Source organism: Colletotrichum graminicola, assembly GCF_000149035.1.
Source record: "Colletotrichum graminicola M1.001 genomic scaffold supercont1.9, whole genome shotgun sequence".
Classification (NCBI taxonomy): Eukaryota; Fungi; Ascomycota; class Sordariomycetes; order Glomerellales; family Glomerellaceae; genus Colletotrichum; species Colletotrichum graminicola.
The window spans coordinates 598,490-611,457 of record NW_007361013.1 but is presented as its reverse complement, the minus strand read 5'-3'; the positions used below and the strand labels follow the sequence as shown (position 1 = coordinate 611,457).

The 12,968-nt window shown below is 58.7% G+C and overlaps 8 protein-coding genes across 8 annotated transcripts; 6 read left to right on the top strand and 2 right to left on the bottom strand.

Annotated features, from left to right (window-relative positions):
* Positions 1-397: 397 nt before the first annotated feature.
* Positions 398-616, top strand: GLRG_03161 (uncharacterized protein; the record flags this gene model as incomplete). The annotated part of the gene is made up of 1 exon (XM_008093846.1): positions 398-616. The coding sequence occupies one exon, from the start codon at positions 398-400 to the stop codon at positions 614-616; it is 219 nt and encodes a 72-aa protein (XP_008092037.1).
* Positions 617-1,501: 885 nt separating this feature from the next.
* GLRG_03160 (translation elongation factor Tu) lies at positions 1,502-2,958 on the top strand (the record flags this gene model as incomplete). The annotated part of the gene is made up of 3 exons (XM_008093845.1): positions 1,502-1,676; positions 1,737-1,765; positions 1,825-2,958. The coding sequence occupies 3 exons, from the start codon at positions 1,502-1,504 to the stop codon at positions 2,956-2,958; spliced, it is 1,338 nt and encodes a 445-aa protein (XP_008092036.1).
* Positions 2,959-3,021: 63 nt separating this feature from the next.
* GLRG_03159 (uncharacterized protein) lies at positions 3,022-3,252 on the top strand (the record flags this gene model as incomplete). The annotated part of the gene is made up of 1 exon (XM_008093844.1): positions 3,022-3,252. The coding sequence occupies one exon, from the start codon at positions 3,022-3,024 to the stop codon at positions 3,250-3,252; it is 231 nt and encodes a 76-aa protein (XP_008092035.1).
* A 424-nt stretch (positions 3,253-3,676) lies between these two features.
* On the bottom strand, positions 3,677-4,053 carry GLRG_03158 (ribosomal protein S14p/S29e; the record flags this gene model as incomplete). Its single annotated transcript, XM_008093843.1, has 3 exons — positions 3,677-3,685; positions 3,769-3,868; positions 3,992-4,053. The coding sequence occupies 3 exons, from the start codon at positions 4,051-4,053 to the stop codon at positions 3,677-3,679; spliced, it is 171 nt and encodes a 56-aa protein (XP_008092034.1).
* Positions 4,054-4,562: 509 nt separating this feature from the next.
* On the top strand, positions 4,563-5,743 carry GLRG_03157 (uncharacterized protein; the record flags this gene model as incomplete). Its single annotated transcript, XM_008093842.1, has 2 exons — positions 4,563-5,073; positions 5,139-5,743. 2 exons carry the CDS (start codon positions 4,563-4,565, stop codon positions 5,741-5,743), a joined length of 1,116 nt encoding a protein of 371 aa, XP_008092033.1.
* Positions 5,744-6,029: 286 nt separating this feature from the next.
* Positions 6,030-6,418, bottom strand: GLRG_03156 (heat shock factor binding protein 1; the record flags this gene model as incomplete). Its single annotated transcript, XM_008093841.1, has 3 exons — positions 6,030-6,118; positions 6,188-6,290; positions 6,377-6,418. 3 exons carry the CDS (start codon positions 6,416-6,418, stop codon positions 6,030-6,032), a joined length of 234 nt encoding a protein of 77 aa, XP_008092032.1.
* A 560-nt stretch (positions 6,419-6,978) lies between these two features.
* On the top strand, positions 6,979-9,525 carry GLRG_03155 (uncharacterized protein; the record flags this gene model as incomplete). Its single annotated transcript, XM_008093840.1, has 1 exon — positions 6,979-9,525. The coding sequence occupies one exon, from the start codon at positions 6,979-6,981 to the stop codon at positions 9,523-9,525; it is 2,547 nt and encodes an 848-aa protein (XP_008092031.1).
* A 1,498-nt stretch (positions 9,526-11,023) lies between these two features.
* GLRG_03154 (fatty acid hydroxylase superfamily protein) lies at positions 11,024-11,772 on the top strand (the record flags this gene model as incomplete). Its single annotated transcript, XM_008093839.1, has 2 exons — positions 11,024-11,678; positions 11,738-11,772. 2 exons carry the CDS (start codon positions 11,024-11,026, stop codon positions 11,770-11,772), a joined length of 690 nt encoding a protein of 229 aa, XP_008092030.1.
* Positions 11,773-12,968: the final 1,196 nt, after the last annotated feature.

Genomic DNA, 12,968 nt, shown 5'->3' with positions numbered 1-12,968 from the left:
GATGCCATCTTTGAAGCTCCGACGGCGCATCTTCTCTCCGTCTCGTTTCTTGGATCCAGACTTGTCAACGTCATCTTTGGTAGGTGACGTTTGTTGTCCGAGGCTCTCAGAACCCTTCAGACTTGAAGCAGCGAGACGGTGACTCCGCCTGGCCGCTGTCTCTAATAGTAGAGAAGGTATTACTACTAAGGATGCTCTTGGTCCTAAGGGGGTTACGTGACGCTAAAAGCTATAAGGCTTCGGATGTTTAAAACAAAATAGAGTTTGTTGAACGCTTCCGATGCGAGACTGGAGGTACTCTTGCCAGTAGAGTCCAACCGCTGTCACCCCAAATCTTAGCCAGTGCCCCAGATATGCAGCCGCAGCTAGTGCTAACGCCATTCTTGTCAACCACAACATGGCGACTAATGCAACGGACGGCTCGCAGATTGTGCCTGGTCTAGACCACTTTGTGCCCGCTAGCCGCATCAACTTCGCTGATGGCTTAAAGATCAAGGAGCACCTTGATGCTGGTGGACCTGTTAAGTCTCACTTCCAGCAGACTCGGATAGTGGAGGAGCGCACCACTCAGAACGTTCTTGTTGAGACTTTCTTGTTGAGACTGAGGCCCCGGTGAGTTGGTGCAGATCGGCGAAGTTGCCACACAGCGTCGATAGCAACAGGTTTCTCCTGAGGTATCATCGGAAGCCAGCCGACCTTGTTGTAATTGGCCCTGGCCTGGAACACATGGCCGTCTGGTTCTTACCCTGCATGAGGCAGGACGAATGGGACTGACATACCCCAGAGACACATCTCGATGAGTGTGCGGACGACAGTTGCTCACGAGAAATCGAAAACGTCTCAGGCGTGATCCAAACAGGTTTACCGCCGATATACGGCAAGTATCTGATCAAGTCGAGGGCGCGTTTAGGCAAAGACCGCATCCCAGCTGCCGCGAGCGATGCAACGGTGATATCTGGTCAGCCCGGCGGAGCGCGACGCACCAGAGATGGGTCAACATGAGGCAGACTCTGATAAAAAGACGCCAGCGAGTTGACAATGTTATCGCGTGAGTATCGGGGCTGTCGGCCAGGGAGACGTGGGTCTGGTGGTAGATCTTGCGGATCCGATATCGTCTCCATCTTGGCTTTTGAAGCCGAGAGAGACGAGACGGTGCCTGATCGAGTACTCTAACGCGAATTAGCACTGTCAAGAGAGGAAGCGCGACGTCACGTGGATGATTCGCGTGGTGGGTCCGGCAATAGTATGGATGGGCCGCCCTGCCAATGGACGCAAGAGCTCCAGCAGCTCCCCGTCTTGCTTGGACCAAAAGGAAACTCCCGGCAGCAAAAAATTTCGAGGACTCTGGCTCCCATCAGACGATACGAACCTCACCCTCCACCAATAAACCTACCAACCAGTCACCGCAGCCGTTGTCGACAACGAGCACCCCATCGTCCATCTCCTCTCTGTTCATTCTTGTCTCATTCTACTTTACTATTTAATATTCAGCACCCTCGCAATGTCTGCCTCCCTCAGATCTGTTGCGCCGTTCCTCAGGACGGCGCGCGCCTCGCTGCGCCAGGGCAATGTTAGCCCCCTTCAGGCCGCCCTGAAGAGGCAGAACGTCTCCCCCATGCTCAACATCTACCGCACATACGCCGTCTACGAGCGGACAAAGCCTCACGTCAACATTGGTACGTGTACTTGCTGGTGACCTACTTTGCATGACGTGGCTAACCAGAGTTGCTGTGCAGGTACCATTGGCCACGTCGATCACGGAAAGGTACATGACGAGTTTTGCATCCGTCCCGTTGCGCGATAAAAGCTGACCCAGGCCCCCAGACCACTCTCTCCGCCGCCATCACCAAGAGGCAAGCCGAGAAGGGACTCGCCAACTTCCTCGACTATGGTTCCATTGACAAGGCCCCTGAGGAGCGCAAGCGTGGTATCACCATCTCCACTGCCCACATCGAGTACGCGACCGAAAACCGCCACTACTCCCACGTCGACTGCCCCGGTCACGCCGATTACATCAAGAACATGATTACCGGTGCCGCCAACATGGATGGTGCCATTATCGTCGTCGCCGCCTCCGACGGTCAGATGCCCCAGACCCGTGAGCACTTGCTTCTCGCCCGCCAGGTCGGTGTTCAGAAGATCGTCGTCTTCGTCAACAAGGTCGACGCCATCGACGACCCCGAGATGTTGGAGCTCGTCGAGATGGAGATGCGTGAGCTCCTGAGCACCTACGGCTTCGAGGGTGACGAGACCCCCGTCATCATGGGTTCCGCCCTCATGGCCCTTAACAACCAGAGGAACGAGATCGGCAACGACAAGATCGACGAGCTCCTCAAGGCCGTTGACGAGTGGATCCCCACTCCTACCCGTGACCTCGAGAAGCCCTTCCTCATGTCCGTCGAGGACGTCTTCTCCATCTCCGGCCGTGGTACTGTCGTCAGTGGTCGCGTCGAGCGTGGTCTCCTGAAGAAGGACTCCGAGGTTGAGATTGTCGGCAAGGGCGACGAGATCATCAAGTCCAAGGTCACCGACATCGAGACCTTCAAGAAGTCGTGCGACGAGTCCCGCGCCGGTGACAACTCGGGTCTCCTCCTCCGTGGTGTCAAGCGTGAGGACATCCGCCGCGGCATGGTTGTCTGCAAGCCCGGCACCGTCAAGGCCCACTCCAGCTTCCTCGTCTCCCTCTACGTCCTGTCCAAGGACGAGGGTGGCCGCCACACCGGCTTCCACGAGAACTACAAGCCCCAGATGTACCTCCGCACCGCCGACGAGTCCGTCACCCTCACCTTCCCCGAGGGCACCGAGGACGCCAAGAGCAAGATGGTCATGCCCGGTGACAACGTCGAGATGGTCGCTACCCTGCACCACCCCAGTGCTATTGAAGTCGGCCAGCGCTTCAACGTCCGTGAGGGCGGTCGCACCGTCGCCACTGGTCTCATCACCCGCATCCTGAAATAAGCGGATCACATCCGGGACGAATTTCACTCGATACCCTGAATTGGCACCCAGCACACGCCTGAGATGAAGCAAGAACGAAACACCGGGATCTGGATGATGGGGAAAATTTGGGATTGTACAAAACACAAAAAAGGAGTTGGGCTGTTTGACGATTTCATGTACAACCGACCCAGAGTTTTCCGCTTTGAGCCCTCGCGCTCGTGTATATTGTCGGGTCTTGGGCTCAAAGATCTCCGCTCTACTTCACCCCTTTGTCTTGAATCATGTACTTTTATAGAAGACGATGGACAATAGAACAGCAACCCGTGCTCTGTGCCACACGAAGAGCCAATTCTCACGTTTCCGATCGTTGTAGTTGACCATCTTTTTACTTGAATGAACCTCGAGTCATCATTGCATCCCCAGAACTTGCAGGGCCGTACCTAGCTTGTGGGCACCATGCGTCGCGCGGTCTCATCATCTAAAGTACGTCGCGCCATCACGCGCAGCTCAGTCTTGGCTTGGTTTCTGGAGGCCCCGAGCAGCATGGTTGCTAAGGTTCAATGTCGTGGTATTCGTCTATCCTCAGTGGATGTCCGACGGAGTTGCATACTCTTCCGTTAAGCCAGCCATAAGAACTCCATGCCCTTGGAAGCCTCCCTCTGTCCGAATGCATTTTTCCACGGGCCTTCACGCCCGACCACCGTCAAGTCCCATCCATGGTCTCGTATCTCGACGTTTAGCGGAACTGATTGGCGCGCCCCCGGTTAGCGATCGCGTCCCCATCACGTTTGTCCAGTCCGTCTGGCACCTAGGAAGATATTCGCATACCTTGTTGAAGCCGATGTCCTTGGCCTTCTCACGGAAGCACTGACGGCACAGGTTGAGGTCGTACTTGCGGATGAGACCGGCGGTGTGCTTGCAGACACGGCTATGAAGAGAAAAAAAGGGTAAACGTCAGCACTTCGTCCTGGCTTTTGGACCGTCCTCCTGGCTCTCCATGTTCCTTTCACCAGAGACCCAAATCGAACGGGGGAAAACGGGATATCTGTACCAGCTGCGAGAGCCCTTGCCGTACGTCCGAGGACGAGAGTTCCAGACACTTTCATGCGACATTTTTGCTGATGTTGTCGAGACGCTGAGGAGGCGGTGCAATGGTAACCGGCGTTGTGGGCGAGAGGTTGGTCGGCGAGAAACTCGAGATGGGATGTCTGGATGGTTAGGCTTTTCGATCGCTAAGTAAAAATTTCCTAGGTTTGTGGGCGGACTTTCGCAGTGGGTTCTCATTGGACAGGGTCTGGCAGCCCCAGCCGAGGAAGGAGCAGATAGGAGGCCCGTGCGGTGTCGACTAACGGAGGAAAGTTGAGCCTGCTGGCGTTGGGTCTCGCGATAAGGTCAGCACTAGCGATAAGGACATGGAGAACAAGGGGCCGAGCTCCTGTGACGTTCGCCTGCAAAGTGGCTTCTTTTATCGAGCACCCCCAAAAGGCTGATTTCAAAGCACCAGCTTACAACACCACTCCTCTCAACTGCTGTATCTATCTCCGGCAGTTGCTACCATCTCACGTCGATCAGGTATCGCATCGTTCAAGTTTTTCACCCCAATCAAGCCATCCAAAGCAACAATGGTTGTCCTCAAGAGCTTCGTGCTCGGCGCCCTGGCAGCTACCGTTGCCGCCAAGTCTGCCGTGCTTGACCTCATCCCCTCCAACTTTGACGACGTCGTCCTCAAGTCCGGCAAGCCCACTCTCGTCGAGTTCTTCGCCCCTTGGTGTGGCCACTGCAAGAACCTCGCTCCCGTCTACGAGGAGCTTGCTACCGCTTTTGAGTCTTCCAAAGACGTCCAGATCGCCAAGGTGGACGCCGACGCTGAGCGCGACCTGGGCAAGAGGTTCGGCATCCAGGGATTCCCTACTCTCAAGTGGTTCGACGGCAAGAGCGACAAGCCCGCCGAATACAAGGGAGGTCGCGATCTCGATTCCCTGACCGCTTTCATCACGGAGAAGACCAGCGTCAAGCCCCGCAAGAAGTACACACCGCCCAGCGCTGTCAACATGCTCTCCGACGAGACCTTTAAGACCACCGTTGGAAGTGACAAGGACGTCCTTGTTGCATTCACTGCTCCTTGGTGCGGACGTACGTCTCGACTCTCTATCCCGTGCTTCTCTTGCCACCGGCAATGCTGACTTACTATCCAACAGACTGCAAGTCCCTCGCTCCCGTCTGGGAGACCGTTGCTCAGGACTTCTCTCTCGACGATGGCGTTGTGATCGCCAAGATCGACGCCGAGGCCGAGAATAGCAAGGGTACCGCCGCTGCTGAGGGCGTCACTTCCTACCCGACGATCAAGTTCTTCCCCAAGGGCTCGAAGGAGGGCGAGCTTTACACCGGTGGCCGCAGCGAGGCCGACTTCATCGAGTTCGTCAACCAGAAGGCCGGCACCAACCGCACCCCCGGCGGTGCCCTCAACGCTGTCGCTGGCACCATTGCCGCCCTCGACAAGATTGTCGCCAAGTACACCGGAGGCACCAGCCTCTCCGAGGCTGCCGCCGAGGCCAAGAAGGAGGCCGAGACCCTCAAGGACAAGGCCCAGTACAAGTACGCCGAGTACTACGTCCGCGTCTTCGACAAGCTCAACAAGAGCGACGGCTACGCTTTGAAGGAGGTTGCCCGCCTGGAGGGCATCCTCTCCAAGGGTGGCCTTGCCCCCGCCAAGCGCGATGAGATCACCAGCAAGACCAACATCCTCCGCAAGTTCCTCCAGAAGGTCGAGGAGAAGGTCGCTGGCGAGAAGGAGGAGTTGTAAGGGATCCGACCAACCTTTTTTTTTTTTTTTCAGACGCATCTTGAACTTTAGGTATCGGAAGATTTAGGAGGTTGAAAAAGCAAGCACAATGCAACTGAGCGGATTTCGCTCCAGTCGATGATTTGGTAGCATAGGAGACCGATGACGGCGAAATAACAATAACACGTAAAAGTCAAAGTTTTGCTCACGAACCCAGCCGTCACGTCCAACTCTAGTGATGCCTTTCCGGAAGCCTGAACGCCAACGTCATATTGCCTCGCACCCCCCTTGTGACTGTAGACCGCGGCTAAGACGACTTGGGCGGGCCGCCCTCCTTGTCCTTGTTGGCCAACAGAGCCGCTTCCAGGTTGTCCAGGCGGCGGGACATCTCGTCCACTGTGATGAATGTCAAATCGGCCACCCGACGTCACTCTTGCGGGTTTTATGCCGGTAGGCCTCACTCACTCTTTGCGAAAATCTCACTGGACACTCCGGCGAACTTGTTGGAGATGGTGTTGAGCAGCTCCTCGACGGCGGCGTTGACGTCCGCCTTGGGGTCTTCCGAAACCTAGGTACACGTTGTCCAAAGTCAGCCAGCCCCCCCCCCGGGAAATGGGGCCTTGGAGATGAGTGCGCGGAACACGGTCCACTCACGGCAGATTGGGTTGCGCTCGAGTCGGGGTTGTTAGAGGCCATCTTAAGCGGTTTGTTCGAGTTGACGAAGAAATGGTCAAGTTTGGAGAGGTTTTGATGTCGCTGAGTTACCGTGCTCGTGTTCTCGTAATTGCTTTGCGAATGAGTGAGGCGATGGCGGGGCACTGGTTGTTTGCGCAGCTGGGCCCGGCAAACATTCCCAGGCGAGACGCCCCCTGTGGGCTAATTAGGTAGGTAGTACAGCACCAGAGGGGCGGCGTATGCGCCAACAGGGGACGCCAAGAGCCAAGCCGCACGCTGAATAAACCTAGGTACCTAGGTAGACCGACCATTCATTGCTCCTGGCGTCGGAATCCGGACCCGACTCCCGCCAACGGTCCGCTTTCAGCTTGAGTCAACCTCAGCCGATGCCATCAGCTGTCTTCAAGCATAACCTTGGCTCAACAGTGTTCATCCCGACACCCTGACAATTCGCATCTCAGCACAACGACGAACAGTTTCCGAACCCCTGAAGCTCTTGCCCACTACCACCGACAACCCGCCGGCCAGTGTAGCAAAACGATGGCCACGAGGTGAAGCGGCAACAAGGCACGCCGCCCAACATGCCCTCGTACCCTTTCGAAAACCCGCGCCCCGTGGTCCTCGGGCTCGCCATCGTCGGCATCCTCTGGATCCTCCTCGCACCGGGCAACGGCGGCGCGTCTCTCTTCTCCGCCTCCGACCTCGCAGTCCAACGTCTAGAGAGGCACCGACATGCGCTCGACCTGCTCAACACCTCCAAATGGGGCGACTTCGCCCCGCGCCAGAACGGATCGTCCACCGGCCCGCTGCCCAGGTCTCTCAACCTCACGGGCTTCCGCGCCCAAGACGGGTTCGCGTGGGACGACCTCGAGCGGTTCCGGGAGCGGTGCCTGGAGTGGAGCCACAACGCAATCCCGCCCGTCGGGGGCGTGAACCTGTGGGACATTGGCGAGGGCGAGGCCGTCTGGCAGAACGCCACGGGCGCCGTCAAGGGGACGTGGGTGCGCAAGGAGGCCATGTTTAAGAGGGAATGGACGAGCTACAACCTGAGCACCATCACGCCGAGCTTGCATTGGAGTGGCTTGCAGTCGGAATGGGCAAGGAACATCACCGGCGACGAGGGCAAGATCCTGATGGACCTCGTCGATACGGGGAGGCACGGAAGAGAGATAGCATATCAGGGCGTCGTCGATGACGGCGTCGCCTCATCCGGCGGCAAGGTCCGCAGCGCCAAGGCCTCCGTCACCATAGAAGACGTCAAGGGCAGCGGCGTCAACTGGGAGATGCGGCTGCACGGCGTTCAGTGGCCGCGCCAAGGTGCCATTCTGCTGACCACGACGAGCGAGAAGTTTGACGGCATCTTTGGTCTCCCGCACCTCACTCCGAGCTCCGACTTCTTCCAGTCGAGCCAGCGGCTCCTCAATGCGACGCTTGCCGAGGTCCTGCGGCGGAAGGAGAAGGAGGTGTTCAACGACGGCGTGATGCCGTGGACGTCGGATCTGACCAACCCGCCAGACACCCTAAACCCGGCGCCGCACTGTGAATACATCATGTATGCCCAGGTGCACCCCCCGGACAGGAGCTACTTAAACATGAAGGGCTTCCGCCCGACCAGAGAGGGCATGGAAAAAATCATCAGCGACATTGAGCAGGAGCTCCGGTTTCCAGAGGGCGCGCCCATCCGTGGGGTTCCAGAGCTACAGCTCTCCGCCATCATCTGGTCGCCCGACTGCGCTTTCTTCCTCGAGACAAAGGGGCCCCCGGACTTCGCTCCTATGGACGGGCAACATCTGCGGGGCATGAAGACGGAGATCATCTACCACAAGATAAGAATATGGATCCTCCTCTTCGCCGTGGTGATCCTCAGCCAGGCGCTGCTGCTCAAGCAGCAGATGAAGGAGTCTGCGACGCCGTCGACCATGGGTCGCATCAGCTACTCGACGATCAGCATGATGGTCATGGTCGACGGCGGCATCTTCGCCGCCGCCTCCATGTGGGCGCTGGACGCCAGTATTACGTATCTGGAGTCCCTGTCGCTCCTCTTCGCCGCCTTCCTGTCCATGTCTCTGGGCGGCTTTTTCCTGGCGGAGATCCACAAAGTGCAGGAACCCGAGAACAGGCGGCGGGCCGAGAGAGAGCAGCACGCCAGCAACGATACGTCGGCGCGCACGCCGGCCACGCCAGCGGCGACCGCAGAGCCCGACTCCCTCCCGCAGCCTGTCACCGCCGGGGCCCGCAGGAGAGCGCCGTCACCCCCTGTCATCGTCCCCTCTGACCAGGACATGGACGCCGAGATAGCGGACGCCGCGAGCGGCGCTGCGGCGGTCCTGACAGCGGGTACCGGGGCAGGCGGCGGCCACCGCATGGGGCCCGAGGTCACTTTCCAAGCGGTCATCTTCCGCTTCGCCATGATCGTCTCCCTTGTCCTCCTCGTGTCGATCGCGTCGACGTCGTGGTACCCGCGGGTGCGCAACTTGTTCGTCAACAGCGTGGCCATGGTGTACTTCTCGTTCTGGGTGCCCCAGATCCACCGCAACATCCTGCGGAACTGCCGCCGCGCGCTGACGTGGCAGTTTATGATCGGGCAGTCGGTGCTGCGGCTGCTCCCGTTCGCCTACTTTTACGTGTACGAGAACAACTTTCTCTTCGCCGAGACGGACCGCCGGGCGTTCCTCGTCTTCTGCGCCTGGCTCTGGATCCAGCTCTGGGTCCTGGCGTTCCAGTACGTCCTCGGGCCGCGGTTCGGCATCCCCAAGAGCTGGACGCCCGACGCGTGGGATTACCACCCCGTCCTGCGCGAGGACGGCGTCGAGGCCGGCGGGCTGCCGATCGGGCTGCTGTCGGAGCCCGGCTCGCCGTCACTCGACCGGGTCCGATCCGGCGAGGACAGGAAGAGCGGCAGCAACCTGCGGGCGATCGACTGCGCCATCTGCCGCGAGGTGCTCGAGGTACCCGTCATGCGGGCCGGCGAGGAAGACCCAGCCGCGGGCGGTGTCGTGGGCGTCTTTACGCGAAGGAACTACATGGTCACGCCGTGCCGGCACATCTTCCACAGCGCCTGCCTGGAGGGGTGGATGCGTTTCAGGCTGCAGTGCCCCATTTGCCGGGAGGAATTGCCTCCTTTGTAGCGGTGTAGCGCTCATGTAAAATAGATGTGATGGCAGAATGCAACGCCCTTTTTGACACGACCGACCGCTTTCCTACGTGTCTCCTATCAGATGCTACGCTGTGCAATGGCGTATAGGCGCAATCAAGGCAATTCCGGTCAGGAGACCTAAACCGCTGCGTTCGAGTCGACAATAGGCTAGCGAGCCGGGCGGCCCCCCTCCGCGGCCTTCTTCTCCGACATGATGATCGAGACTTGCAGGTCCAATCACTGGGCCAGAATACCGGTACCTAGGTAGTAGTAGTAGGTAATATCGGCGTGACGGGTTCTTGGCCCCCGGTTCAGCCAGAAGGCCAGATGTATGCCCGAAGCCAAAACATGCCGGAGGACCGATTAAGCGAGATGTCGGAGGGTGTTCCGTGCCCTGCCGCTTGCTCGTCGAGTTGTTTGGTTTGCCAGAAGGTGATTGCAAATGGTCGTCGTCTTGTTTGCCCGCGACCCCGTCTTCTTATTTCTCTCTCTCATTCGTTTTTTTCTTCTTCTCTCTTTCTTATCTTGGTTTCCTCTTTCTCTTTTGTCTCTTGTTTTCTTTCGGGGTTTTTTGTTCTTCCTGTTTCCTCTTGTTTACCAATTTATCGGGAGCAAACCATCCCCCCCTTAAGAGAACGCTTCCTCACCGCCAGGGTTATACCTGGGAGCATGGCCGCGATATGAGCCCGCCCCCCCACATCCGGGTCCGCTCTGCGGCACGGCAACGAACGACTTTCCATCCAAGCCCCGGGCCTCGGGGAAAGGGAGGGGTAGGGAAGGGGAGAGCCAAAACGACCCCCCCCCCCCCCCCCCCTTTCGACGGCACCTCATGGCGCAGCCAGCGCATCGGGCTCCCCCCACCTCCTTTGGTGTTTAAGTTCCTACTAGCACCTCCCACCCGCATCCAGCACTCCGACCTCAATATCGTGACCTGTCTCGCTCCCCCTCCCCCGTCTGGACGATAGGCTAGGTAGCAGCGGCTGGCCATTTCTTGCTGTCGCACGCCCCCCGTCCTTCTGTCTTCTGTCCGCCTATGGTGTTTGTGGCTTGCGCCTATCATCCTTGCTCGTGCTGTGGTTTCCCTTGTTCTCTAAGCATCCACTTTCCACCAGTTTGGTCACTCTCCCCCCTACCCCGGCAGATTTTTCTCTTCTTTTTCTTTTTTGTTTTGCGGGCGAACCAAACAAGCGCCATTTTGTCCCCTGTTCGTCGCAACCTTCCCTCCTCCTCCTCCTTCCCGCCACGAGGGCTTGACAGAAAAGGATCTCAAGGGTGGGGGCGTATTCCGGCTGCTCCATCGTCGTCCGTCGAGCTGTGTACTTGAACCCGGCCGCCCCCCGTCCCTCTCGAGACCCGCTCACATAACCTAGCCCACATCTGCTATACACACACACACACACACACACACACATACACACGCACACACGCATCACCTCGCTCACACTACTCAGCTCGCTCACGTCGCCGAGTCCACCAGATCGTCGCCCGCGATGGACGCGCTGATGAGGCGGTATCCCGCCGGCTACGTCGAGATCATGGGGAGCGTGTCCGTGCAGCTGGTGTACCTGGCCTTCGGGCTGGTCCTCGAGCAGCTGCGGCCGTCGTACGCCAGCGAGACGACGCCGGCGATGATGGCGCAGAGCCTCCGGAACCACGTCGTGGCGACCCTGACCCACGTCGCTTTTGTCGTCGCCATGGGCGGCCAGTCGATGCTGACCCGGACCTTCATCCCGCCGTACAGCCTGCCGTCCGCCGCCGAGGTCGTACGGGACCTCGCCGTCGGCCTCCTCCTGCGCGACGCCGTCTTCTACGCCATCCACCGCCTGTGGCACGCCCCCGGCGTCTACAAGCGCGTCCACGCCAAACACCACGAGATCCGCCATCCCGGCCGCCACCACGTGCTGACCATCAGCTACATGTCCGTCGCCGACTTCATGTTCCTCTACGGCTTCCCCGTCGTCGGCATCGCCAAGCTGCTCGAGATGAACCTCGCCACCACCCTCGCCTTCTCCTTCGTCTCCGCCGTCGGCGAGCAGGTCAAGCTCCTGTGGGGCGACGACGCCCACGACGACCACCACCTGCGTCTCGCCCCCAACTACGGCGTCTACGGTCTCATGGACGCCCTCTGCGGCACCACGGGCCCAGGTCCGTGTCCCCCGTCCCCCCCGCACTCCGTGTGTAAACAGCTGACAAGATCCACATAGTCGCGAGGCTCGTGCGGAAGAGCCGCAAGGAATAACTTTAGCAATAGGGACGACCCGCCCAGGCGGGTTGCAGAGTTCGTGCGCGTGCAGGCGAACGAGCTTTTTTTTTTTTTGGTTTGACGGGAACCTGAAGAAACAGCATTGAGGCGGCCACGCAGAACCGGCGTCATGACTCTATCGATTGTGTTTAAAGCAAGGGATATTTATGGGAAACGCCCCAGGAAAAGAGAGGCTAAGGGGAAGCAGCTGTACATACACACGATCGGCCCATTATATTAGTGCCCACCATACATCTTCTAATTTCTTATATATGGCCAAGCCTGGCTGTTGGCGGCGCGGAATCATTCCAATACACGTATCTTCGCCCAAGGGCTCCAGTCCGTGCCGGCTATGACAGGTGATACCCTAGAATCGTTCGCCTGTGAGTCTGCCGCGGGTGCTGCCGGCGGGAGGTCTGTCCCGGCTGACATTTTACTCACTGCACGCATGTATCCTTGGATCGACATTGGCGAGCGCAAGAGGTGTATCCTCATGCGAAGAAGTTTTTCAAAAGAACAGTTGTCCATAGACCGCACCGGTTCATCCCGAGATGCGGCCTCCGAAACGCACTCAGCAAGTTACTGCGCGAAGCGCGAGGAGGTGAGCCCCTCGGACGCACCAAGCACCAAAATTAACCCTCGGTCAGCAGGCAACGACCGTCACAGGTGCCCAAGTGGTCCGTGGCTTCGCACCATTGGGCGAGTGGGTCAGCCACGGAATCGTGTCATAGAAGCCCGTCCGGATACCAGCTGCCAAAGGCCCTCGCTAAGATGCTGGACGACCACGGGGCCTTTGACCAGCTCTCTCCCTCCTTCCCCATACAACAGTGGCCTGTGTGGAGCCGAGGAGGGTTGACCCACTCACCCGTCCCGGAAGCCTGGGTCGCACCTGTGGGGGACTTTGCGCGTTGGCACCGTCATGGTGGCACGGTGGGCAGGATCGGACAGGGGGGGGGGGGGGGGTTCGTCATCAAGATCAGTCGATCCCGGGCCCTCTCTCGACCCGGCTTCCTTCTACAGATCTTAGAAAATCGGCCCTGTAAGACAAGGGACGGAGAAGCCATGCTGGCACTGCCGGATGTGAGACGAACCGCCGGTGTGGTGATGGAAAGGGGAACGAGTGCGTGCGTCGCGCGATTATCCTTGTGGGGTTTCCTCCACGATGGACATGCCCATCAGTCAGATGTTTCGGT